Source organism: Primulina huaijiensis, chromosome 1 (genome assembly GCF_012295235.1).
Source record: "Primulina huaijiensis isolate GDHJ02 chromosome 1, ASM1229523v2, whole genome shotgun sequence".
NCBI lineage: Eukaryota > Viridiplantae > Streptophyta > Magnoliopsida > Lamiales > Gesneriaceae > Primulina > Primulina huaijiensis.
This window is the reverse complement of record NC_133306.1, coordinates 3,669,747-3,696,876: the sequence shown is the minus strand read 5'-3', so window position 1 is coordinate 3,696,876 and position 27,130 is coordinate 3,669,747. Positions and strand designations below refer to the sequence as shown.

At 34.3% G+C, this 27,130-nt stretch overlaps 2 protein-coding genes across 2 annotated transcripts; both read right to left on the bottom strand.

The window, feature by feature from the left end:
• Positions 1 to 527: 527 nt before the first annotated feature.
• LOC140978013 (uncharacterized) lies at positions 528 to 10,855 on the bottom strand. Its single transcript, XM_073442731.1, has 3 exons — positions 10,069 to 10,855; positions 5,959 to 8,043; positions 528 to 1,067 (listed from the first exon to the last, which is right to left on the bottom strand). The coding sequence occupies exons 1-3, from the start codon at positions 10,817 to 10,819 to the stop codon at positions 724 to 726; spliced, it is 3,180 nt and encodes a 1,059-aa protein (XP_073298832.1). The 5' UTR covers positions 10,820 to 10,855; the 3' UTR covers positions 528 to 723.
• Positions 10,856 to 12,288: 1,433 nt separating this feature from the next.
• On the bottom strand, positions 12,289 to 24,587 carry LOC140978004 (protein DETOXIFICATION 40-like). The gene is made up of 7 exons (XM_073442721.1): positions 24,115 to 24,587; positions 19,804 to 20,435; positions 18,725 to 18,781; positions 18,015 to 18,253; positions 17,777 to 17,895; positions 13,086 to 13,172; positions 12,289 to 12,514 (listed from the first exon to the last, which is right to left on the bottom strand). Exons 1-7 carry the CDS (start codon positions 24,430 to 24,432, stop codon positions 12,449 to 12,451), a joined length of 1,518 nt encoding a protein of 505 aa, XP_073298822.1. The 5' UTR covers positions 24,433 to 24,587; the 3' UTR covers positions 12,289 to 12,448.
• Positions 24,588 to 27,130: the final 2,543 nt, after the last annotated feature.

Here is a 27,130-nt window from a genome sequence, read left to right as displayed (position 1 = left end):
AGAAAATTAATTTGTTTTATATGATCAAATGTTGACTACGAGAATTACATATGATTATTGATTTTATGTATTTCATATACATTTTATAAATATATTTGAATAACATAACTGATTATATACTTATTTGGTTTATTCTTTTATAAATTTATTATTTATTAATTAATTAATTCATGATAAACTGACCATCATCAAACTTCTTACGAAATTAATTAAAAAATTTAATTTATTTCTTTAATACAATTAGTAAGTACTAGCCATGATTTCTAGTGCTTACTACTCTCCTACTAATCTTTCAGCTTCATAAGCATTATTTCGTTGGGTGCACCAATCCCAAACATTCACCAAATGTAGTTAACAACATCATTAATGAATAATTATTAAGATGCTCTATATAATTCTTTATATATTCAATAAAGACATAATCAAATCAAGTCAACTCAAATATTATTTTTTACTTAAATTGTTAAAGGTGAACTAAGTTTAAATATACTTAAAAGCTATAGATAGTAGTAACGGTGAAATTCAAATCTTTTAAACCGCACAACAACTTAAACATCACGGTTCGATCGTTCTTCCAACAGAGACAATTATTACACCCAACAACATTAACATTAGTTCTTATTTAACCTCACAAACAAAACATGAGTATCAACAAGGATCCAACTAAGAACGTAAAAAGCATAAACATATAATTATTTAACTTTTCCTCCGGTGATGATCTAACTAGCAAAGAACTTCAATCTTGATCTTGTTCATCTTTGCTAGAATATCTTTCATATTGGGTCTCCCTTCAGGTAAATCTGTTGTGCATTCTAAAGCCAGCTTCATGATTGATCTTAAGCAATTTTCATATTTAACTATCACGGATTCTTCACTTGTATTCAGCAAATTAGCATCACTAATCCGTATTACAGCGTTGGGAAATGACTCGGAAACCCATTTCTTGAAGGTTAACTCTCCAAAAAACATCTCATCCGTTGGCTTCTTTCTTGTAAATGTTTCCATCAACAAAATCCCGTAGCTGTAAACATCCACCATTGTCGATACTATGCCTGTTGATCCGTATTCTAACATCCAAAGAAAACGAGTGAAATGACTTAGAAAAGTAGATAAAGAGAAATAACAATACAGGTGTGAAACATTTCTTCTTGTATATCATTTTCGCTTGATAACTTATTTATACAGAGGATTCGAAGCTACTAGCTATTGACACGTAAAATCTTATCACTCATTCTGTTACAACAGTAAATCCTTCTAGATTGATCCTAGTGTTTACTGGACCCATAATATATGGGCTTGTCATTTCACACATGGGCTTTGAGTGTCTTCAAGATCATGGGCTTTGACTGGCCCCCTCAAGCTTTGCAGGGGATGAGGAACCACGCAAAGCTTGCTCCTAAGACGATGAAACATGATCGCTGACAAGGGTTTAGTAAGCATGTCCGCCAGTTGGTCAATGGAAGGAACATGGCGTACTGAAAGTTCTTTGGCCAATACTTTTTCTCGAACGAAATGGAGATCAAGCTCTAAGTGCTTGGTTCTTGCGTGTAATACGGGATTGGCAGTTAGTGCAATTGTGCTGAGATTGTCACACCAAAGAATAGGTGGACTTGAGACAGTAACATGTAACTCAGACAGAAGAGATCGAAGCCAGAGAAGCTCAGAGGTGGCATTAGCAACGCTTCTATATTCTGCTTCAGTGCTAGATATGGACACAATTGGTTGCTTCTTGGAGCTCCACGAGATTGGCGAAGACCCAAAAAACCAGCAGAAACCAGAGGTAGATCGACGATCATCAGGGTCACTACCCCAATCTGCATCACAAAATCCTTGTAGAATAAAAGCTGAGGAAGGAGTGATACGAATACCATATCCCAGTGTACCATTTAAGTATCGTAAAATGCGTTTTACCGCCTTCCAGTGCAAGTGTGAAGGAGCTTGCATAAATTGACACACTTTGTTGACACTAAAGACAATGTCTGGGCGAGTAATAGTTAGATATTGGAGTGCTCCTACTGTGCTGCGATAAAGTGTAACATCCTCAAAAGGTTCACCTTCTTTAGAAGACAACTTGAGACCAGAAGTCATTGGTGTTGGCAAAGCTTTGGCATTACTCATCTTAGTACGGAGAAGCAGATCTTGCGCATACTTAGTCTGAGTGAGAGTCATGGATTTATCCAGTGATCTGCAAACTTCAATGCCCAAGAAATAAGTCACATCTCCTAAGTCTTTAAGAGAAAATTGATTGTGCAAAGCTGAAATGAGTGATCGAACTTGAGTAGCGTCACTTCCTGTAATTAGAATATCATCAACATAGACTAACACATAAATTACAGAAGTGGCGTGAGCTTTAACAAATAAGGAGGCATCAGCTTTAGATTCAATAAAACCCATAAGCTTTAGAGTATGACATAGATGTTCGAACCAAGCTCGAGGGGCTTGCTTTAGCCCATATATAGCTTTATTCAGTTTGCACACGAGAGTAGAGCTATGACTTGAGACTTCGAATCCTGGTGGTTGACGCATATACACTAGCTCAGTAAGTTGACCGTGTAAAAAGGCATTATTGACATCAACTTGTTGAATTCGCCAGCCTTTTGAGACAGCCACAGACAGGACCAGTCTAATGGTGGTAGGTTTCACAACCGGACTAAATGTTTCTTTGTAATCAAGCCCTGGAGTCTGAGAGTAGCCCTTTGCGACAAGCCGGGCTTTATATCGAGCAACAGAGCCATCTGGATTTGTTTTGAGTTTAAAAACCCATTTACAACCAATGATAGGTAAATGTGATGGTGGTGGTACAAGAGTCCATGTATGATTCTGCATTAGTGCCTGATACTCAACTTCCATAGCCTTACGCCATTCAGGATGTGAGCTGGCCTCTTGAAAAGATGATGGCTCCCAGATGCTGGAATGTAAAGATAAGTGAACTTTTGGTTTGAAAATCCCATGCTTGGAACGAGTCACCATCGGGTGAAGGTTCAATGGAGTAAGCGCAGGTGTGGTGACTGAAGGGGAAGGTGATAGTGAAGAAATTATTCGGTCAGGAGGTGAAGAAACAATAGATGAAGCAGCTGGTGTATTATCAGAGTGAGCAGGGGACAGCTGAGGTGAAGAGTCATTGAGTAGAGGTGCTGGAGAAGTTGAGGTAAAAGAGGCAAGAACTTTTGGCAAATAAAAAAGTGAAGATGAAGAGGGTTGAGGTATGGAAGTGGTACTAGGGTCATCAAGATGCTTCTGGAAAGGAAAGTTTTGCTCATGAAATTTGACATGCCTTGAAATGAAGACACGACCAGTGGTACTAATGCATTTATACCCTTTGTGTTTGTCACTATAGCCAAGAAACGTACACGAGGTGGAGCGAAAGTTAAGTTTATGAGGATTATAATCACGAAGACATGGAAAACAAAGGCAACCAAATGTTCTAAGATAAGAGTAATCTGGTGACTTTTTGAACAGTGTCTGAAAAGGAATAAGCCCCTGAAGAGCAACTGTAGGCAATCGATTGATTAGGTAGACAGCCGTAGAAAAAGCATCATCCCAAAATTGTAACGGCATGGAAGCATGAGCTAAAAGAGACAAACCAGTGTCGACTATGTGACGATGTTTTCGTTCAACGACACCATTTTGTTTTGATGTATACGGACAGGAAACTCTATGTGTTATCCCATATGTTTGAAGTAATGTACTTAAGGATTGAAATTCTCCACCCCCATCGGATTGAACAGCTTTGATTTTATGGTTGAGTTGTAGTTCAACATGTTTTTTGAAATGAGAAAAAACTTGAACTACTTCTGATTTGAATTTAAGAAAATATATCCATGTGAATCGACTAAAGGCATCTACAAAGCTGACATAGTACTTGAAACCATTGCGTGAAGGAGTGTGTGCAGGACCCCAAACATCGGAGAAAACAAGTTCAAGAGGTTCGGAAAAAACTGTTTGCGAATTAGGAAAGGGGAGTCTATGACTTTTACCAAGTTCACAAGATTCACATAATTTCATAACAGCCGTTCTTGGAATCAACAAATTACAGTTGTATAAAATTTGCTTAACAATAGGAAGGGGTGGATGTCCTAATCTATAGTGCCACTGGTCCAAAATGGATGGAGAATCCTTGGTTAAATGCTGGGGAGTATTAGTAGATGGGGCAGAAAATGTGGAGTGAAGGCATGTAGGCTGTGGAGAGGTGGCTGGAAGAGGAGTCCCAAGAGTGAACTTGTATAAACCTTCATGCAAAATTCCGCGGAGAAGAACAGCTTGCGTGGCTAGATCCTTCACAAGACAAACGGAAGGATGAAACTCAAAAAAGACATTATTATCATGAAAAAACTTGCTAACACTTAGAAGATTTTTAGTAATACGAGGGACACGGAGCAAGTTATTTAATATAAAGGGACGAGAGGAGGAAGAACGAAATTTAGAATCACCAACATGAGATATAGACAGACCTGCACCATTTCCAATATGAACCTTACCACCTCCAGTGTATTCGGAGCCAATAGTGAGGTTTCCAAGATTGTTTGTAACATGATGGGAAGCACCTGAATCTGGAAACCACCAATCATTCTCGGCAGATTCAAAAGTAGCAGTGGCTAAGGCTGCGGATGGATAGATTGGTGAAGGAGGTCGTGAATGACCTTGGTGTGGTGAAGTCAAAAATCCCTGCGATGGTGACCGAGAGGAATTTGCAGGTTTAGGAACAAATTCAGCATCAAACCTGTAATAGCAAATTTCTGCTACATGGCCAGCAATCCCACATATTTGACAGATAGATCGGCCATTATGATTGTTCCAGAAACGTCGTTCCCCCCGAGTATTCCTTCCGCGACCTCGACCACGACCACAGGAATAGAATCCTCGAGGTGAAGAGAATTGCTCAGGCTTTTTCTGTGGAGGGAGTGTAGCTGTGTTCACTGAATGAGGTAGAGTGTCATTGCTGGTGTTGTGCAATTCCAAACGTCCTTCATGAGTGAGAAGGAGAGCAGCAACTTCTGAAAATGCTAAAGTATCAACTCTTGAGGTTACGTGAACTACGACAGAATCATATTCAAGACCTACTCCGCTGAGGACATAAAGGATTTGATCATCCTCACTGATGGAATGACCACATGCTGCTAAAATATCCATGAGATGTTTCATTTTGCTCAGATAATCTTTCATACTCTGATTTCCTTTCTTCAGGGTCTGCAATTGTAGTTTATATTGCATTACTTTTGCCTTTGATCTTGAGGCAAATAAGCGTGAGACACGAAGCCAGAGTTGAGAGGACGTGGTACGCCCAATCATTTGGCTTTGAACAGCCTCTGTCATAGACGATAAGAGGAAAGAAAATAGGAGCTGATCTTGTCTATTCCAGTTAATGATTTTAAGATTGCTAGTAACACTGGTGCCATTTTCAGAAATCTCAATGGAAGGAATTGGGGGATCTGTAAGAATGAAATCTTCCAATCCCAAGCCACGAATTCCAGCAAGAACTTGAAGATGCCATAGAAGGAAGTTATCGTCACTTAGCTTAACGGAATTAATCTGATTGGCTGGGTTAATAGATAAAAGGCTTGGAACAGTTGCTGTCATCTCCGTGAGGATGGGTGAAGCACTGCTGGTGCTGGCGTTAGCCATGGTGTGGCTCTGATACCAACTTAGAAAAGTAGATAAAGAGAAATAACAATACAGGTGTGAAACATTTCTTCTTGTATATCATTTTCGCTTGATAACTTATTTATACAGAGGATTCGAAGCTACTAGCTATTGACACGTAAAATCTTATCACTCATTCTGTTACAACAGTAAATCCTTCTAGATTGATCCTAGTGTTTACTGGACCCATAATATATGGGCTTGTCATTTCACACATGGGCTTTGAGTGTCTTCAAATCATGGGCTTTGACTAAATGAACTTGGCCCACCTCGAGAATCGAAAACAACTAACTAAAAATTCAATGAGAAAAACCTTACCTGGTGCCAAGTACCCAATGGAGCCCAAAGTCTTAGTTTGTGCCATCCTGTGATCTTCTGATAGGAGTTTAGAGATGCCAAAATCACCTATATACGCAACCATGTCTTCATCCAGGAGGATATTACTTGGCTTCAAATCACAATGGACGATTGGTGATGAATAACCAATATGTAGATACTCTATCGCACATGCCACATCTGTCATTATCTCCAATCTTTGACCAATGCTCAAGGACTTTTCAGGAGAATAAAGCCATCTGTCAAGGTTGCCGTTAGAAATATATGTCATCACCAACGCCTTAAAGTCGATATTGGAGCAACTTGTAACGATTTTGACTATGTTTCGGTGCCGAATGCGACGCATTACTTGACACTCTGTATCGAAGCTCTTAAGTGCACACTGCATGTCTTGATTGAAAACCTTGATAGCATACGTTTTCTCATTAGGAAAGAATCCTTTGTACACCGATCCGTAGCCGCCACTTCCTATCAAATTTTCCGGGTCAAAGTTTCTTGTGGCTCTAAGAATTTCACGATACGAAATCCTGTCGTGCTTAGGGCCTAGAGGCAAGTTGGACAGCGCTGAAAGCAATGATCTTTCACCACGATATTTTAGAAACAAGCTTATAAAAAACATGGCTGCAACAACTATAAGTAAAGCTATCGGTGGCAGTATATATCTCAAAAGCCTATTGTTTCTTGAAGCTTTAGGAATACTATCCAATTTGCACTGGGGGACATCGAATCGGGAAGCTCCACACAACTCTATATTACCTCTGAAAGAATCGGCTGTGAAGTTCACGAAATTCCCTCCATTTGGAATTTCACCGCTGAGTTCGTTGAAAGAAACATTGAAGTAACCAAGATATACAAGTGTCTCCAATGACTTTGGGATTGAACCGGATAGACTATTGACGGGCAGGTCCAAGTATTGCAAGCCTTTTAACTTGCCAAATGAATCGGGTATGGAGGCGTTGAACTTGTTATCCGACAGTGATACATGGCTTAAGCTTTGAAGATTTCCAATATTTGTTGGAATTTTCCCAGAGAGTTTATTTCCATTCAAACGTAAGTCTGCCAAGCTATCCATATTTCCCATTTCTTCAGTCAGTAAACCATCAAAGAAGTTGTTAGATAAATCCAGGCTCTGAATTGCCTTATTTAACCAAAAAGTGGACGGTATATTAGAATTGAAGGCATTGTCCGCAGCATCGATCATTCGCAGGGAAGGAAGGCTTCCTAAGCAATTGGGTAGCTGTCCAGATAGCTTATTAGCCGAAAAAGATGCTTGAAAAATATTTCTCAGGTTGCAAAAGCTCTGGGAAATGGGGCCCACCAGCGTATTGATGGAAACATCAATCACTTGCAAGTTGCTTAAATGCTGTAAAGTCTCCGGAATAACTCCCGTGAAGTAATTATCTCCGATGCTAATCAAAGTCAAGCTGCTTAGATTACCAATTTCATCCGGGATCGCGCCAGTTAATCTGCAAGAAAACGTGTACAAATTCACAAGTGATGCGGATAAATTGTTCGATCCTAAGGATTTCGGGAGCATTCCTGTTATGGGATTAATGGGAAACTGCAATAACTCCAGATTCTCGCATTTTGTCAGAGGAGTAATAAATTCTTGTTCGGGTATGGACAGATCATTGGTGAAATAATTCTCTGCCAAGTCTAGAACTTGTAGCAGGCGTAAATTCCCGAGAGTAACGGGTATGAGTCCACTGAAAGAATTGTTAGAGACGCTTAGAGCCACTAATCCTGAGATATTCGAGATGGAATTTGGGATCGTTCCATTGATTCGATTACGGCCCAGATATAGAGCTCCAAGATTTGGAAGATCTTCATCTATGGAAGAAGGGAGGTTTCCGGATAACTGATTCTTGAGAAGCGAAAGCATTTGCAATGTTGAGAGATTGAAGATGGATTGCGGTATATCTCCGTGCAGCATATTTTCTCCCAAATCCAACCATTTTATACTCCGTAAGCGCCCAATTTCGACAGGAACTTTTCCTTGAATAGAGGTTTCTCTGATCACCAGTGTCTCCAAATTTGTCAAATTGCCAATTGATGATGGAATAGTGCCTGCATGTATATATATTCACGTGTCGCTCAACAGTGTTGTCAATTTGTATACTTTTGGCAAATCAAATACGGAGCAAGTGAATATTTTCGTTAGTTGATGTTATAAGTCGTCGCAAGTGTCTTGTGAGACGGTCTCACGAATCTTTATCTGTGAGACGGGTCAACCCTACCGATATTCACAATAAAAAATAATACTCTTAGCATAAAAAGTAATATTTTTTTATGGATGGCTAAAATAAGATATTTGTCTCACAAAATATGACACATGAGATCATCTCACACAAGTTTTTGCGTATAAAATTATAGCTTTTTTTCTACCAATATTTTGTTCGATGTCTATAAAAAAAATTTGAGTTGCATATTATTCTGTTGTTCATATTTATCGATTTGTTCGTTTATGTATCGTACATCATTCGTCAATCACATGAACCAAAACATGCCTCATTGTGTAAATAACATTTAATGATTAACATAATTATTTCTTTCCGCCCAAGATATCTAAATTTTCGGAAAATTACTAAAATTTAGTTTATATGCTTAGAAATAGGAAAAATACATTTTTTGGTTTTATAACTTACATGTTATTTTTTCTTGGTCATCTTATCCGTCAATTGATAATCTTAGTTCATTAACTTGTTTTTTCTTTTTCAATTTTAGTATTTTTCACTGGATGTTTGTGTGACACCATACAAATTAGCAATGTTTGTCGCCATGATAGCAATTTTTGGTGACATGTTAAAAAATTAAAAATAGAATAATGCCTACAACAAATCACACTTCATTCTTGTTTATTGTCGTAGATTATGAAATTATACGAATTTGAGGTAATATTCACCAACTATAAAATTATGTAGAATATTTAATTGTGATTATTTGAATTGCATTAATATTGTCTTATGATGTATATAAATTTTCTAGTTTAAATTTTTACCCGAAAAATCTATTGTTGCAAATTTTGAGGAAAAAATCAATTGATTGAGATATTTGAGAATTATTGATGTTGCAATTATTATTAGCTTGTGTTGCTATTTTCTAGTTAGAATAACCGAAAATTGAATATTAAGAGATTTGAAAAAAAAAATTCTTTGTTGAAATTTTTTTGGAATAATTGGATTTTTCTAGTTAGATAACTCGGGTAATAAAAAAAATATCAAGTTATTTAAACTAAAAGGGCAGACATCGACAAGTAAAGAACGGGCATACATCAATTACATTTTATAGGTGAGCAAAATATTAGTTTCCACCAAAACAACTGAGCGAATTGAATTAATTTGAAAAATCAGTTCGGTTTATTCGAAAGTTCGATTATAGTTTTTTAAATATCGATTAGTTCGGTTTAGTTTTAATTGTTAATATAAAATTTTGGTTAATCGGACAAACCTAACTTTTATTAAAAAAATTAATATTATTAAATTTTCTAATAAAGTTTACAAGGATATAAATGTTATAAAATTCTCATAAAATTTTATTAGACAGTAGAATTAGACTTAAAAATATTTTTTTAATAAAAAATTTATATTATTTAATTCAATTTTTACATTACATTTTTTAATTAAAACTTCTTTTTTTAAAAAAAAAAATCTTAAAGTTCAGGTTACCGACATAATTAACCAATCTTTTTAGTTTGATTTGTTATATTTACGTGGTAAAGTTCATTCGGTTCATTGAAAAAATTTTTTTTTTTCCATTTTAGAAAGTTCGGTTTGGTTTTAATAGAATCTTCACCTATATTACTATTATTGTCTAATACGGATCGAAGTCAGCCCAGATACTTTTGAATCCTGAATCCGCCATGCATATCATCATTTTTCGTTGCAACCATAGCAGACCAAAACCGTAAATTTATGAGTACTGTTGACAAAAAAAATATAATTTTCCCTTTAGAAAATACTCTAACATTCTGCGGTTTCTAAGATATAAAAAACTTTAGAAACCTATATCATCCCTTCAATATTTTTGGCATATATATGAAAACCTAGCTTTTTGAAATAATTTCTTCTATTTTTTTTGTATTTTTTGACGTACCCGTTAGCGCAGTTCGTCCTACAGCTAGGAACTGGAGCTGTGACAAGTTTCCTATTGCCATTGGTATGCTTCCAGTGAATTTGTTGTTAAAGAGATCTAGTTTCTGGAGTTGTACGCAGTTGCATAGACTATTTGGAATATCCCCATCAATTTGATTATCTCTAAGACGTAAAATTTGCAGGTTTCGTAAATGATTATCGCAAATATCCAAAGGCAGTGTCCCAGATAACTGGTTCGTTAGAAGATCCATTTCTTTCAGCGCGGAAAGGTTGAATACACTCCAAGGTATCGCACCACTGAGAAGGTTTCCTGACAAATTAAGCCTTTCAAGATTGATTAGAGATCCGAAACTAAGCGGAATCTGACCATTAAGCTGATTGTTGGCCATTCTCAACACACGAAGGCGTCCCAAACCCCCCATCTCGTCTGGTATTTGGCCATAGAAGCTGTTGTTACTGACGTCCAGGTACGTCAGAAAGGAGAGGTTCCCGATTTCTTGTGCTATCGTACCTTGTAAACCCATGTCGAAAAGATCCAATCCCGTGACTCTAAGGTGCCTTGGACTGCAAGTGACCCCAATCCAGTGGCAATAATCGGTCCCTTGTGACCAATTTTTAGCCAATACGGAGTTTGGTGTCAAGCGAGCCATGACGGCTAGAAGGGAAGATTCGTCGTCGAGAATAGCTGCGGCCGAGCAAATGCCGACCAAGAACACTATTACAAGTTGCGATTTAATTGTCTTGGTTTCCATTAGTTTAGAATCTAATCGGAAGCAAGAGATACACAAGAAGATACCCTCCAAAATGTCGTGTTTAATAAACTATAACCATTGCAATAGAATTAAATTATTGCATGTAGTACGATCGATTTGACGTGGAATCTCAATGATTGATTATTAAATTAACCGAACAAAGGTCACATCTTAGGCCGGATGTTTGTTACCAGGGACGGTACCATATATACCGTGTTGTATCAAAAATTATATATCATATCGAAAAATACAATATAAGAAAATTTTATATACCGTTTTATATCAAAACAACCTTATATTTTTTTATAATTTTATAAATTTACATTTTGGTCTCTTAATTTACAATTTTTTTTACTTTCTTTCTTATTATCAATCAATTTATGGTTTTAGTTCACTAACTAGTATTTTTTTGTTCTAATTTATTCATTTTCATATGTGTGCTGACAAGTCAACAATATCTGGTGTCATGTCATCAATTTTCAGTGACGACACGTCAACATTTCGTCGTCATTTCATTTATCAGCGCCACGTCAGCACTCCGACAAAAAATGACTAAAATCGAAAATTGTGCAAAAATTTGTGGACAGACTGTAAATTGACCGATAGCGTTACTGAAAATAGAAAACATGCCAGTTACGTAACACAAAATGTGATTTTTCCTAGTTTAAAGTTTTATGAAATTTTAATATTTTTTTACAATATTTGATAGTTAATGTGCACGCCAAGAAGATTAAGTGATAATATTCAGGTTCCAGTTTTTAGCCGAAATAGAACGTTTAAGTTTCAACAGACGATCGAGACCTTAGACTTTCTAATCATTCAAGAATTGTCATAAAAACCAAATAGTTCGAACTTCGTTTGTACACGCAATTTTTAAAAGATCTTTAATAAATCATGTGTGTTCGAAAAAGACTTCGAATAAGTCAACGAATCAACCTGACGTATGTTATTCATGTACAATTTTAAGACATCACATCGTAGTTTTTTTTTTTTGTTTTACGATATAATTTGTCCGTTTCTGAAAATCGACAAAGAAGAATGTTTGAAATGACTTGGGATTATTGTCATAAATCACAGTCTATACCATTATATATAACGATTATATAAATGTATATTTTAGAGTAGGTCTCTTGTGAGATCGTTTCACAAATCTTTATCTGTGAGACGGGTCAATCCTATCGATATTTACAATAAAAAATACTACTCTTAGCATAAAAAATAATATTTTTTCATGGATGACTCAAATAAGAGATACTCTAACATAAAAAGTAGTACTTTTTTATGGATGACCCAAATAAAAGATCTGTTTCACAAAATACAAACCGTGAGACCGTCTCACACAAATTTTTGCCATCATTTTATTGGTAGAGTCGTTGGATAAATGTCATTATACGATTTATTTAAAATAATTAAGAATGTTTTCGAAAACTTTTTTTTTTTTGTTCGACGATCTATGTACCGTACCACCAATAGAAACTTACCAACCGTGTTGATTATAGAAAGTTAAAAGAAGTTTCAAACTCATTAATTACGATTTTCATAGAAAACTCATTATCTACGATTTTCAAAGAAAACATTAATAAGAAATCAAATGTTGAGGCACAATCATTATAATCGTGCATTTTTTTGTCACTTGTCGCAATTTTCTTCCTTTACGCCTGCCCATTTGTCCAATCGGCTCCTTGCTTTATCCACCTGAATATTCCAAAATACGATCTTGTAATGGTGTATTTTATAATAATATTAATAAAAATAAACAAATAAATAACGTCATAGAAAAATATTAATGTATAATCGACAAATGGTCCCTGAGTTTTTAAATTTGTTTGACTTCATCATCCTTAAATTTTTTGAGTAATTTAATGTTTATCTGCCATTGGACAGAAACGCCACTTAAAATATTTGTTTCTGTGAAATAAACATGAAATCAATTATCACTTTTCAAAATTAATTAGGAGTTAGTTCTAAGAAATCACTAAAAAAAACTTCTTATGAAACTTTAAAAAAATCATGTAAATTAATTTACTAATTTACTCTAAGGAAAAAAAATTAATTAAGCAATCTATATTTTCAAGAAAAGATAGATAGGGTATCAAATATATTTTTATTTTAAGGTTAAAAAAATATAATTACTAATAGATTATTTCATATTAATAGAAATTATGAGATCATTTTCAGTTAAATATTTTAAAAAAAACCTAATAATTATTTATGTCTCAGCAAATTTATCGTAGTTTTCTAATTTAGCAAAGTAAAGAACGAGTACCTCTTTATTCCAGTCGGTGCGAATGGTGACCCATATTAAGATTATGGTCTGCATGGCTGTCCCTCCCATCATGCCCAACCATACTCCCTGCACATAAATCATTCCTTACAAATCCTATCACCCAATTGAATAATGGGAGAATTTTTTCAGTATAGAATTTTGTTGGATGACAACAAAGAGTCCTAGTTATTTAAAATCAATCTCATGTTTATTAGTTTCCCAGATAGATAGGAGTAGGACTCTCTAGTTTAAATATCAGATAAGATTAGACATTAATTTAGTATAAATAGATGGTTAAGTAACTCACGCAAGGTTAGAACAAGAAGAAGAAATAAAATAGTTTCAGAGTTCCTGACTCTTTTCTTTCTCTCTATTCTCTTAAATTGATTACGCTTCCAACATCTGGTATCAGAGCAAGGATTTCACAAAAATTGTGAGAAAGAATTCCAGGAGTGATAAATAATTCTTCCCACAGAGTTATCTTTAATTGATGGCTTCCAACCGCGATTTCTTTCAAACCCAAATTCCAAAGCTTCTTGGAAAGAACTTTGAACACTGGAAGATTCAGATGGAGGTACTATTTGGATACCAAGAGATCTTGGACATCATCAAAGAAGGATTCACAGAACCCGATAATGTAGAAACATTATCAAAAGACGACCAAAGCATATTACAAGAAAAACAGAAGAAAGATCGAAAAGCTTTATTGATCATCTTTCAAGCTGTTGATTCAAATAATTTTGAAAAAATTGCGACAGCCAAGACAGCAAAAGATGCATGCGACACTCTTTTAAGATCCTATAAGGGTGTGGAGAAAGTTCAAAAGATTCGCCTTCAAACTTTAAGAAGACAATTTGAACTTCTTCAAATGGAAAAAACAGAAACGATCTCTGATTTCTTCACAAGGATGCTAGCGTTAGTCAACCAGATGAAAGCCAATGGCGAGAAGTTCACTCCACAACAGATAGTTGAGAAAGTCCTCCGTTCTCTGACCATACAGTTCGAGTACATCGTAACAGCCATAGAAGAATCCAAGGATTTATCAATTATGTCAGTTGACGAGTTGATGGGTTCTCTTTTGGCACATGAACGTCTTAAAGAAAAATCTGAGAAGACAATTGAGGAAGCTTTACAAAGTCAGTTGACGATCGATAAAGCAAAATACTTCAAAGGACAACCAAGTTCCCACAGACAAGTCAATGAAAGGAACAACAATAAGTCTGTCAAAGGAACAGAGAGAAACAATGGTAAAGAGAAGGACAAATCTCATATTAAATGCTTCAAGTGTCAAAAATATGGTCATTACAAATCTCAATGCACAGAAAAAATTAATGAACATGTGCAACGAGATAATAACACAAAAGAAGTGAATTATTGTGATGAATCAGAAAATGCCATGTTATTCACATGTGATATTGCAGTGGAAGATCAGAAAAATATTTGGTTTTTAGACACAGGATGCAGCAATCATATGTGTGGGCGACAAGAACTATTCACAAAACTGGATGAAACAATTCGGTCAGTAGTAAAATTTGGGAATAACACGAGGATTCCTGTTTCAGGGAAAGGAGAAATCAACATAATTGCAAAGGATGGATCAAAGACACTAATCACAGATGTATATTATGTTCCTGGTCTTCACCAGAATCTTCTCAGTATAGGACAGTTGTCCGAAAGAGGCTATGTCATCAATATTAATGAAGGGAATTGCACTATACGAGACAAAAAATATGGTTTGATAGCAAAGGTAAAAATGACTCCGAATCGACTTTTTCCTTTGACTCTTAAATATGATATTTCTTGTTTTAGTACATCGGTTCAAGATCTATCATGGCTATGGCACTGGAGATTTGGGCACGTGAACTTCGACAGTTTGAATATTCTCAGTCGTAAACAAATGGTGCATGGACTACCTCTCATCACACCTCCGCAAAATATATGCAAGACCTGTGTTGTTGGAAAGAAGTGTCGTAAGGAATTTCCTTCAGGACAGTCTTGGAGAGCCAAAAAGCCACTGGAGCTAGTGCACTCTGATCTTTGTGGTCCTTTTGAGGTTTCTTCAAACCAAGGATATAGGTACCTTATCACATTCATTGATGATTTCAGTAGAAAGACTTGGATCTATTTTCTCAAAAATAAATCAGAGACTCTTGATATTTTTAAGTAATTCAAAGCTTATGTAGAAAGACAAAGTGGACTAAAAATTAAAACCCTGCGGACAGATCAAGGTTCTGAATATATGGTTGGAGACAAATTGTTCAAACAAATTGGCATCAAGCATCAGCTAACTACTAGATACACACCTCAACAAAACGGAGTTGCAGAAAGGAAAAACCGCACTATTATGGACATGGTTCGTTGTATGTTGCAAGCTAAACATATACCAAAGCAATTTTGGGCAGAAGCAGTTTCATGTGCAACATACATCTTAAATAGATGTCCAACGAAGACCCTCCAGTTGAAAACTCCATACGAGATTTGGAATGGAAGATCTCCTAGCGTTGCACACTTTCGTGTGTTTGGATGTGTGGCATATGCACACGTGCCTAAGGAGTTGAGAAAGAAACTTGATGCTAAAGGCGAAAAGTGCATATTTCTCGGCTACAGTAATGTGACCAAAGGCTATCGGTTGTATAACCCCGCTACACAAAAGATAATTGTTAGTCGAGACGTCATGTTTGACGAAAATGATGAATGGCAATGGAGCATTGAAGAAGAAAATAATTTTCAATTTGTGTTGGTTGATAATAAATCTTATCAGAGTGATGGTGCATCCCACACACAAAATGAGGAATCAAGTGAACAACCTATCACAGTGACAGTACTTGATCGCCCACAGCGAGAAAAAATCTTACCAGCTCGACTACAAGATTGCATCCTATCAAACGACAACGATGCCTCTGATGATGAAATCATCGACTTTGCCCTTTTTGCAGACTGCGATCCAACAACTTATGCTGAAGCGTCAAGTGCCCAAAATTGGATTCAAGCAATGGACAAGGAGATGCATGCAATTGAGAGAAACGGTACTTGGGAACTAACAAGTCTTCCAAAAGGAAAAAAAGCCTATAGGTGTGAAGTGGGTATATAAAACTAAATACAGGTCCACTGGAGAAATCGACAAGTACAAGGCTAGATTAGTAGCCAAAGGGTACAAAAAAAAAACCAGGGATCGACTATTTTGAAGTATTTTCACCAATTGCTCGACTAGACACTGTTAGAATGATCATATCTTTAGCAGCCCAACATCAATGGGAAATTTATCAAATGGATGTCTAGTCTGCATTTCTCAACGGCATGCTTAAGGAGGAAGTATATGTGACTCAACCTGATGGATATGTCAAGAAAGGACAAGAAAATATGGTGTACAGATTGCAAAAGGCTTTATATGGGCTTAAGCAAGCCCCTAGAGCTTGGTATGCAAGAATCAACACATATTTCATGCCACAAAATTTTAGTAAATGTCCGTCTGAGCATACACTATTTATCAAGGTTGGGAAAGACAACAAAATATTAATTGTCTGCTTATATGTCGACGATCTTATCTTCACCGGAGATAGTCCAGAGATGATTGCAAACTTCAAGAAGGGGATGATACAAGAGTTTGAGATGACAGATATGGGTCTCATGTCTTATTTTCTTGGCATTGAAGTTACACAATCAGAGAGCAATATTTATCTCTCAGAAAAGGTATGCTAAAGAAATTCTTAACAGATTCAGAATGTCTAATTGTAAACCCATCCGCACTCCAATGGAAGAAAGACTGAATTTGACCAAGGAAGGTACTGGTGAACTAGTAAATTCATCATATTTCAAGAAATTGGTTGGAAGTCTACGTTACTTGACTTCAACCAGACCTGACATTGTGTATAGTGTGGGAATCATAAGTAGGTATATGGAGAGTCCAAAGCAATCTCATTTACAGGCAGCAAAGAGAATTTTGAGATATATAAAAGGGACTACGGATGATGGAATACTCTACTCTATATCTGATAATTTTCAGCTCGTGGGATATACTGATAGTGATTGGGGTGGTGACACTGAACAACAAAAGAGTACTTCCGGCTACGCTTTCCAGTTAGGATCTGGATTTTTTTGTTGGTCATCAAAGAAACAACAAGTGGTTGCCTTGTCGACAACAGAAGCTGAATACATAGCAGCAACAACTACTATCAAATGCGATAGCAAGTCAGCAATAGCCCTGGCCAAAAATCCAGTTTTTCACGGAAGAAGCAAACACATTGAAATAAAGTTTCACTACATCAGAGATTTGGTGAACAAAGAAGAGATAACACTTGAGTTTTGCAAAACCGAAGAACAAGTCGCTGACATTTTTACAAAACCATTGAAATACGAGATTTTCTCCGGCTGTAAGAAGATGCTCGGTGTGATGAAATCTGATGAGCTTGATTTGAGGGAGGCTGTTGGATGACAACAAAGAGTCCTAGTTATTTAAAATCAATCTCATGTTTATTAGTTTCCCAGATAGATAGGAGTAGGACTCTCTAGTTTAAATATCAGATAAGATTAGACATTAATTTAGTATAAATAGATGGTTAAGTAACTCACGCAAGGTTAGAACAAGAAGAAGAAATAAAATAGTTTCAGAGTTCCTGACTCTTTTCTTTCTCTCTATTCTCTTAAATTGATTACGCTTCCAACAAATTTGCCCTTTGTAACAACGTACGTACCTTGGCACCTAGGTTGAATTTGAAGCCAAGAACAGCGCCCACTGGAATACCAACTATGTAGTAACAACCAATGTTCACGTAAGCAACAAATGCTTGCCATCCACATCCAACAGCAACACCTTTATAAGTAACTCATAAATTATATATTGTAAGCAAATACATACAATAATACATATATATGTGCGTGTGAGCGTGTCGTGTGTCACTCGCTCGCAGCGTCTGCAGGCCTATATCATACCAGATAAAACGGGTTGAACCCCATTAAGCAGAATGGCTCCAGCTAAAAATGGTGCAAGATCTGAGACTGCATCAGAAACAACTTGGCCAGAGGTGAAGGCGTAACTGAGCTGATGACGGAACACGAGGGAGATGATGCCGAACATGAATGCAATAATTAAAGAGGTTAAGGTCACCACCAACACACTAAATGCAGCCGATTTCGGGTGCCCCGCTCCAAGCTCATTGCTAACTCTAACACTATTTATTCAAATCAAAGCAACAACAGAAAGTAAGTTTTATATGTATATATATTTAAAATTTACAAATGTTCTGGACGTGCCAATAGTAGACATCATAGACATGTTTAATTAACTAGCTCAACGATATATTTGTTTATTTATGATATTGATATTTTAAATCGATGCATTTCTATTTTAGTAATGTATCTTTCAATTTTGGACAATTTTAATTTTTTTTCCTCGTGAGTCCTGATATGCCACTGCATGCATCAACAGCACGTCAACCGACAACACCACCACTTGTTAAAAGGACTTATACTGCGAAAAAAATGGAATAAAATCGAAATTTATTAAATAACATAAATGACCAAAATTCCAAATAAGTAAACATAAATGATTAAAATTACAATTTCTCCTATCAATAACGCACTTTAATTAGATTTCGAATAATTAAAAATAGCCACCGAAAGAAACAAAAACTTATACTAACCTCGCTGCAGCGTTGAACCCCACAGACACCATAAACACCCATCCGAGGATAGTCACACTGCATGCATGTAAATTGAAACCATGTCAACTGCATTTTTAATCAAGTTTCCATCAAAGAAAGGGTCGATGAGATTGTACGCACTTCTTGTCTTGTAGCTGTTCTCTACGTTAAAGTGGATCTTAATGTAAATGTATGAAAGAATATAATAAGATGGTTATTATAAAATAATGCATTATATTACAATTATATAAATTGATTCTCATCGCATATCAATTAAAGTTTGTTTCGACAGAGAAACGAACAGGAAAAAAAATTGAAATTTACGATATTTTAACTCAGATTAAGAAAATTCTGGAGTTCTCAAGACTCGAGAGGTCTTTGTGCTTGTTCTATGCTTTGTGCTTGCAAGAGGGATGTTTCTATGATATAATCTCTATTTTATTACAAAGCATGAGGGGCTACTAAGAAGAAAGAAAACTCCATTGATACAAAGGTTCTTCGTTGTAGGAGAAAGAACAGATAATATCTTCTGTATATCACAAATCTGAAAAATGAATGAATGTCATTTAATTACAGAAAGGCATTATTGTTTGCAGCTTGAGCTCCCTTCACCATTGGAAGAAATCGGATGCCAAGGGAAAAAAAAGAATTTAGAGTTGCGAGACCTAGACCTAGCGCTCTGATACCATATTAGGAAAAGGAGAAAACTACATTGACGCAGAAGAGGTTCTTCGTTGTAGGAGAAAGAACAGAGAATATGTTTTGTATATTACAAATCGAAAAATGAATCAATGTTATTCAATTACAGAAAGGCTTTGACCTTATATATTCTGCAAATAAAAGAAACCCTGCTAGTAAAGTATCTGACTAGACAACTCTAACAGGAGCTTAGACTGATCGTTTTTTGTATGAACTATTCCAGATCTCTTATTTGATACTTAAATTTCACTTCATAAACTTATTAGTATTTTAAATATTTTTAATTCATCAATGGGAAAAAAAATCGTTTCATGGATTTTTCGGATATAATAACATTTATGATAACCAAGAAATGAAGAGTTGATTTGTTGTTTGGTTACCAGACAGACAAAGAGTCGAGTGTCACTTCGGGATCAGGCAGCAAACCAGCAACCAACATTATAATCTGATAATACCAAGCCTCCAAGCACAGCATAACAGCAGATGCAACAGACAGTTTAAAGAACCCCCACAGCCCGGAAAACGCCATCATACTGAACCCGGTCCACGTCTCCTTACACCGGTCTGATACCAAAATGTAAATAAACTGCCCCACAACTATAATCCACCATGAAAGACTAAGTACAAAACCAGCACCCAACAGTCCCCAATTCAACACATACAACACGAGCCACGTCAAGAAAAGGTGCACAACCAATGCCCCTGCCGAGATATAAGCGCTCGGGTTCACTATGCTCTGTGCTTGCAAGAATTTTTGGATGGGGAAATTTGCAGCGTATGCAAAGACTTGAGGTATTAGGCCATACACAAATAGCGCGGCTGCTGATGCGACTGTCTTTGATTCCCCGAGGAAGATCAAAATTTGCTTGGAAAATATGTAAATGGTCAGTAGGGGGATGCCTGTGAGCGTAAGGAGGATTGTTGATCTTTGCATATATATTCCGAGCATTTCATGTTTGTTCGCTCCGTATGCTTGCCCGCACAAGGTTTCTACCGCACTTCCCATTCCGAGCTACTCATATAGAGGAGATTCAAAGGAAAATTTGAGTGAGTACACAACACATGCATACCCATTGATGATCAGTTGCATTTTTTTCTAATTTTAGTGAAAAACAAGTGCTGACATGCGATTTCCAGTACAATATCATCATTTTTCGGTATCACGGATGTAATCATTTTTGGTGTAATGTCGTCGATCAAAAGTGAAAAAAACTAAAATTGAAAAAAAAATCGCAAACTAGTGGCTTAAAACCGTAAATTAATTGAGAGTATTTCAAAAAATGAAAAATCATGCAAATTATATGATAAAAATTGTAATTTTTCTTTAAAAAATTGGTTCTCCGCACCATGGTCTTCCTCAAATCTAATTCTATGATGCTACTAGACATATTGTTTATGAAAAATAAGTAATCGAGGAAAAAAATAATTCATTCATGATAATATATTCATGTTATGAATTTGAAATAAACACAAAATGAGGGTTTTTGAAAAATGGCCTTCCTTAAACTACTATAATCAATTTCGACCTTCAAGTAAGTTAATTCTTAAAAATAGCCTTCAGTTCCAAAAATTACCTTTAAAACATTTTTTATATTAGCCTTCTTTTAAACCCTTTCTACGTAAACATAAAAAAACATATTAAATTGCAAAAATACAAGTTAATTCAAAATTAAAATCTGAAAATTTATATAAAAGGAAACATCGAAAAATAGAATAAGAAATTTTCTATTAAAATTAATAGTCAAATAAAAGATAAGTTAACATTAAAAAAATAAATAATTAATTATGAACAATTCTGATTTGCAATATGAGATAGTTAGTGCAGAGTTAAAAACTTTTGTTTTCTTCATTTTTTTTTTCTTTTTCAATTTTTAAATAGAATAGAAATACTAATAATTATATTTAATAACAAAATTAATAAAAAAAATATTGATGAAGAATAAGAATACTAATGATAGATCTCATTATTATTATTGTTTATTTTCTTTGGGAGGTATCGGGAAGGAATTGGAATGGAATAAGATCGATTCATACAGAAGAAAAGGTTCTCTGTTATTAATATCATTGTGATATAATGAATTTATAATTTTTATATTAAATTGACCAAATATTACACTAATTCATGCTGAATATTCATAAATTCTTAATGTCCTATTACTAATATAAATATATTTTTATCAAAATCAAATAATATTGTAAAAATCATTTCATGAAAAATATTTATGACTTTATTTGTCATATTACAATTACAATTACAATTTTTATGATTGTAAAAAAAAAAAATTTACACGTCAAGCCCAAAAATAAATTAAGATAGAGAAAAATGTAAAATATGGGCATTTTTTAGGATTTTTAAAAAATGTAAAGTTATATTATAAAAAATTTAGTAAACAAGGCTATTTTAAAAAAATAAAAGTTAAAATGGGTCATTACAACTAATTTCTACGCGTTTACACACAATTCGAGATATGAATTTGATCCTTGCGAGTAGACATGTCAAACTTGGCGGGGCGGGCCAGCCCGCCACCCGCCGCAACCCGCCATTAGGCGGGGCATCTCGCCAACCCAACCCACTTTGAGCCGTGGGTTAGAAGGGCAGACCCGCTTATTTTTTTTTAAGAAAAAAATGTTACACAGTATCACAGTAAACATAGAAGAAAAATATATTTCAGTTAAATAGTTTCATAAAATACTTAAAAACATTGAAATAAGAAATTAAGAAAACATACAACATAATCAATAAAAGGTAAAGTACTTAAACCAAACATGAAGAAATTAAACAAAGGCAAAAACTTGTGTGAGACGGTCTCACGGGTCGTATTTGTGAGACATATCTCTTATTTGGGTCATCCATGAAAAAATATTACTTTTTATGCTAAAAGTATTACTTTTTATTGTGAATATGGGTAGGGTTGACCCGTCTCACATATTAAAATCCGTGAGACGGTCTCACATGAGACCCATTCTTAAACAAATACTATAAATTCAATTTTCATTAAATTCCATTCAATATTGATCTTCTACATTAGCACATAGATTCAAATTTTACCAGAGTGAGTGATAGAGACGAGGCAAGGCACATGAGAAAAATAAGAAAGAAATAAGATGAGAGAGTGATGGAGGACTAAGAAAGAAATAAGATGAGAGAGTGATTAAGGCGCATGAGACTTATTCCAATTTTTATATAAAACTTAAAAATATAAAATTCTACCATAATTTGGTGGGCTGGCTCGCCCTGTCTTGACCCGCAACCAGCCCGTTTGGTCCGTTTCCAAACGATCTGCTATTTTATTAATCCAACCCGCTCAACATTTGTAGCAAGACGGACCTGATCCAATTTGATAAGTCTACTTACGAGTTCAAGTTCGAGGATTACTCAAACTCTAAAGAAACAAAGATGAAGATGGATACGAGGATAGTGATACAATTCAAGGATGGAGACCATGATGACAAACCTATCCCCACCATGTTGTCATCCCCATATGATAACACGAGTACAATATGTATTTATGAGGGTCTTTAAATTAAAGTTATTAGCCGAACAAGTGGGCCGGGATGTAAATTTATATTTTTATTCCAAAAAAGTCGCACACAATAATATATAAATAACTCCTTAAAAAAATAACATATAAAAAAACAGCACATGATTCAATAGTCAATTAAATTTAAAATACTAGTTAGAAATTTAGACAAAATATTTTTTAACGCTTTATAAAATTTGAAACTAGATTCAGGCATGCTTTTATGTTTTTTCAGACATACTACAACTTTCTTTCCAGGTTTATGTTAGTTGATTGCCTTTTTTAAACTTAGTGATATAGGATTTGTTATAATTAAGACTGGAATCCTATACTTAACCTTAAATTTGAGACTTTGTTGTCAAATGTATTATAAGCAATATATGTCTAAAAGTAATATATAGTATATTATTTATTTAATCCCTTATTAAGGTGACATTAATATTACAAATTATTGTAAAAAAATTTCAAAAAAATTTAAATATAAATTAATAAGAATTTCAAAATAAAAATGTATTGCATTTTTACAAAAGATATCAAGTGTCAACTCAACAATTAGGTAGGAAAAAGGTGAGAAGACAAAGAATAAATCTTTTTGAAACTTTACTGTTGTATCACATGTTCCCAGTCACAATGGTTTTATCTTTTTAAAAAGCAAGAAAATAACAACCTGACTCGATCAAATTCAGTCTGCTTGCTTTGTAGAGATTAATCATTAGTTATAACANCTAAAGGGTGAGAAACTCGAGTCATTATAAGAGAAAACAAAGTGAAATTATTGGAACTAAAGCTCAAACTCGTTTTTCAGTATCGGATCTACTGTGTATAAAAACTAGGTATAACAATAAGACGGGTTTGTCATCTCTATACTCGACTTCAAATTCCATCACCACTCTCACAGAAACAAAAAATTGTTTTCTCTAAGAACATAAACATGAAGTATAGAATGAAATTGTAAAAAAAAACAAAGATAGTAGACTAAAATTGAAATCCGACAGATTAAAAATTATAAAAGGACTAAGATATATTGGATCTATCCCTTTTTTTGTCAGGAAAAGAATAATTGCGTTTTCCAAAATACTAAATTGCGATACTTTTATTTTATATCTTAATGATGAGTAATCTTTTTTCCTGTGTATCTAAGAGTCTAATTTATTGGTTCGAAGTATTTACCATGACTCCATACGTCAAAAGCTGGATGCCACTGTTTCCCAAAGTAGAAGCAGCGAGTTCAAGATTACCGAGATGCCCGCAAAATATTTGGGAAGAAACGGAAACAATATTATTCAGCAGATAAACTACGATCGCAGGACCTGCAAGCCTGAATAGATACCGGAGCTCGAGTGTTGTGGCTTCCTGCAGGCGGCGGCGCCGTGACAAGGATGTGTCCGAAAGGATGCCCTCAAGCTCCGAGCTAACCTCCGCATCATATATTTGGGATTTCAACAAAGATTCATTCACTCCTTGATCTAGAGACGACGATGAATCCATTTTTGGTCAATTTAAAATTATCTTAAAATGTGCGCAGCGCTGAGTGATAAAATGTGTGATTCAGAAGTGTCGCTGAGTACGAGAGTTATTGGAGGATTATTTGACTCGAAAGAGAATTTCGTCAAGGTGGATGTGTTACAGATGTTAACCAAATACGGGGGAAATGACTTTTTGGTCTATTTATTTGTCCAGCTGTGTTTTGGTTTAATAAGTTTCTCAAGTTTGGTTCGAGTGTATTAAATTTTAATTTTTTATTATTTTCATTTAATTGATGACGGACTGATCAATAATTTGCGATATCATATCGATATTTTTTCGATTTCATGTCAACATTTTATAACGTTACATAAATATTTTAATGTATCGAAATCAAAACTTGAAATTTAAAATATCAAAATTCATATTAAATAAATTAATGAACCAAAAAACTATTTTACCAAATTTATTTTAATAGATGAAAACTCGAAGTTGAACAATATCGTAAACAAATAAAGTATTTCACCAAATTTATTCGTACGTATAGCTGCTTGCAGCTGTTGGAACATATTTAGGAAATGATTTGGCTTCCTTTAAGCCATTGGATCTCCGGTCCATGTATTATTCTCCATGTAGCATCAAATTAACCAAATACATGAGAAGACAGCAGTTTTGTTGAACACAAAATTCATATGTAACGGTTTTGTGGGTCAATTTTATGAGATAAATATTCTATTTTAATCATCAATAAAAAATATTATTTTTTATTATAAATATGAACAGTATTGATTCATTTCACGAATAAATATTCATGAGACCGTCTCACAATGTAAATATTTTTTTCTTGATAAATTTTCCGGAACGAAACCATATTAAAATTGCTTGTATGTTAAGCCCAAAACTTCGCGAGCACATTTAAAGTTGTGTTTAGATTGATGTATTTGAGATTATGGATTTTAAATCTATTGATTTCGAATTCTTCGACTTGATTGCATGAAAAAATTGTATTAAATTTTAAGTTCACTTCATATTACGGTGGATTCAAATACACCTAAAATAAAGATTATTTGAAATACGTATCTCAAATATTTATTTAAATCTCTCAAATACTTATTTAAATCAAATTAAACATCTCGCTTTAAATCAAATTGATAAATCCAAGTGCAACCAAATCAGCCGGAAAAATGGTCGAGGCAAATTCTATTTTGGTAACAACCGTAAAATCTAACTCAATGGAGTTAAACAAAACGTAACATAACTGAACGTATATTATATCACAATATGTTTAATTTAATTTCTATTGATATATTATTTATTCTTTATTATATAATCATCTCTCTAATTTGCAATATAATACCTATTTATTCTATTTCATTTCATTTTTTATTACATACCAATTTATTCTATTTCATTTTATTTTTTAATGTTAATCATAAGAATTGAATAGATATATCATTCTTATTTTCATTCTATTCTAAAATTTTTTTTCTTACATTATTTCGTTCAATCAAAACAAGCATGACCTAATAGAATAAAATAGGTATGTAATCAACTTTAGAACGGAATGAGAATAAGAATAGAATGATATGTTTATTCTATAATTAAGATGATTGATACCAATAAAATGAAATATGATAGAATAAAATTATTTTTAATTATCGAATAATTTTTTAATTAAATTTCAGAATACTCAAAAAATATTTTTTTATTATTATTAAAGATAATTAAATTTAAAATATTGATACAATATTAATTATAACTAATTAACGTTAGTGATAGATTTTAATTTTACTTTTATAAATAATATTTTATTTATTAAATGTTTGTCCTTCAATAAGATATTATAATAATTACGATTTAACAATTATTTTATTATATAATTTTATATTATTATTACGTGATTTCATAATTATTATTGTGGTATTTTAATTTTTATAATTATAATTGTAATAAAATATTATTACTATTATTATCATCATCGTCATTATTAAGATATAGATTTATACTAGTTAAATTAAATAACAAAAACATATAATGAGAATTAATTGAGGAGTGAGTATGATCATTCTCCATCCAATTAAATAGATGCAACAACTTTTTTCATGAATCTGAGAATGATCATTCTCAGCTCATAATTTTTCAATATACTTTAGTTGCATTAGTAACAATCATCTTTTCAAACGAAGTTCCACAATTATTTTTACGGTTCGGGCCTCCCCTCAAGTCTATCCATCCTCCAATCGAGGTCACTCCTCTTCACTGCGTTGAGGTGCACATTTTATATGAAATACCGAGAGCATCACCCACATCAAGAGCTAATCAAATATTTTTAGCGAGAGCTCTCACCTCCTTCATTTAAATATCTAATAATTCTATCCACGTGGCTCAATCTCGACTCCTCTTCATTGCGTTGAGACGCACACCTTACATGAAATATCAGAAGCATCACCCGCCTCGAGAGCTTATCAAAATATTTTTAGCGAGATCCCTCACCTCCTTCGTTTAACTATCCGAGAATTCCATCCACATGGTTCGATTTCGATCATGATCACTCTGATATCACTTGCAGTGTCATGAAATTCATGTATGATATTATCCACTTTGGGTTTAAGCACTCGTGAACTTGCTTTTGAACTTTACCTGAAAAGCCTATTACCAATGGAAATATAATTCTATCTTATTAACACATGATCTTACTCTTGATTTTCCAATACGAGACATT

Bases quoted from the DNA above. Each gene is read 5' to 3' on its own strand.
- LOC140978013 (XM_073442731.1), bottom strand. From the start codon at position 10,819: ATGGAAACCAAGACAATTAAATCGCAACTTGTAATAGTGTTCTTGGTC. The intron at 8,044-10,068 runs GTACGTCAAAAA...ATATACATGCAG, and splicing joins AGGACGAACTGCGCTAACGG to GCACTATTCCATCATCAATT. The intron at 1,068-5,958 runs GTAAGGTTTTTC...TTTGGATGTTAG, and splicing joins CATTGGGTACTTGGCACCAG to AATACGGATCAACAGGCATA.
- LOC140978004 (XM_073442721.1), bottom strand. From the start codon at position 24,432: ATGGATTCATCGTCGTCTCTAGATCAAGGAGTGAATGAATCTTTGTTG. The intron at 18,782-19,803 runs GTAACCAAACAA...ACATGCATGCAG, and splicing joins CTCGACTCTTTGTCTGTCTG to TGTGACTATCCTCGGATGGG. The intron at 18,254-18,724 runs GTTAGTATAAGT...TTGAATAAATAG, and splicing joins GGGTTCAACGCTGCAGCGAG to TGTTAGAGTTAGCAATGAGC.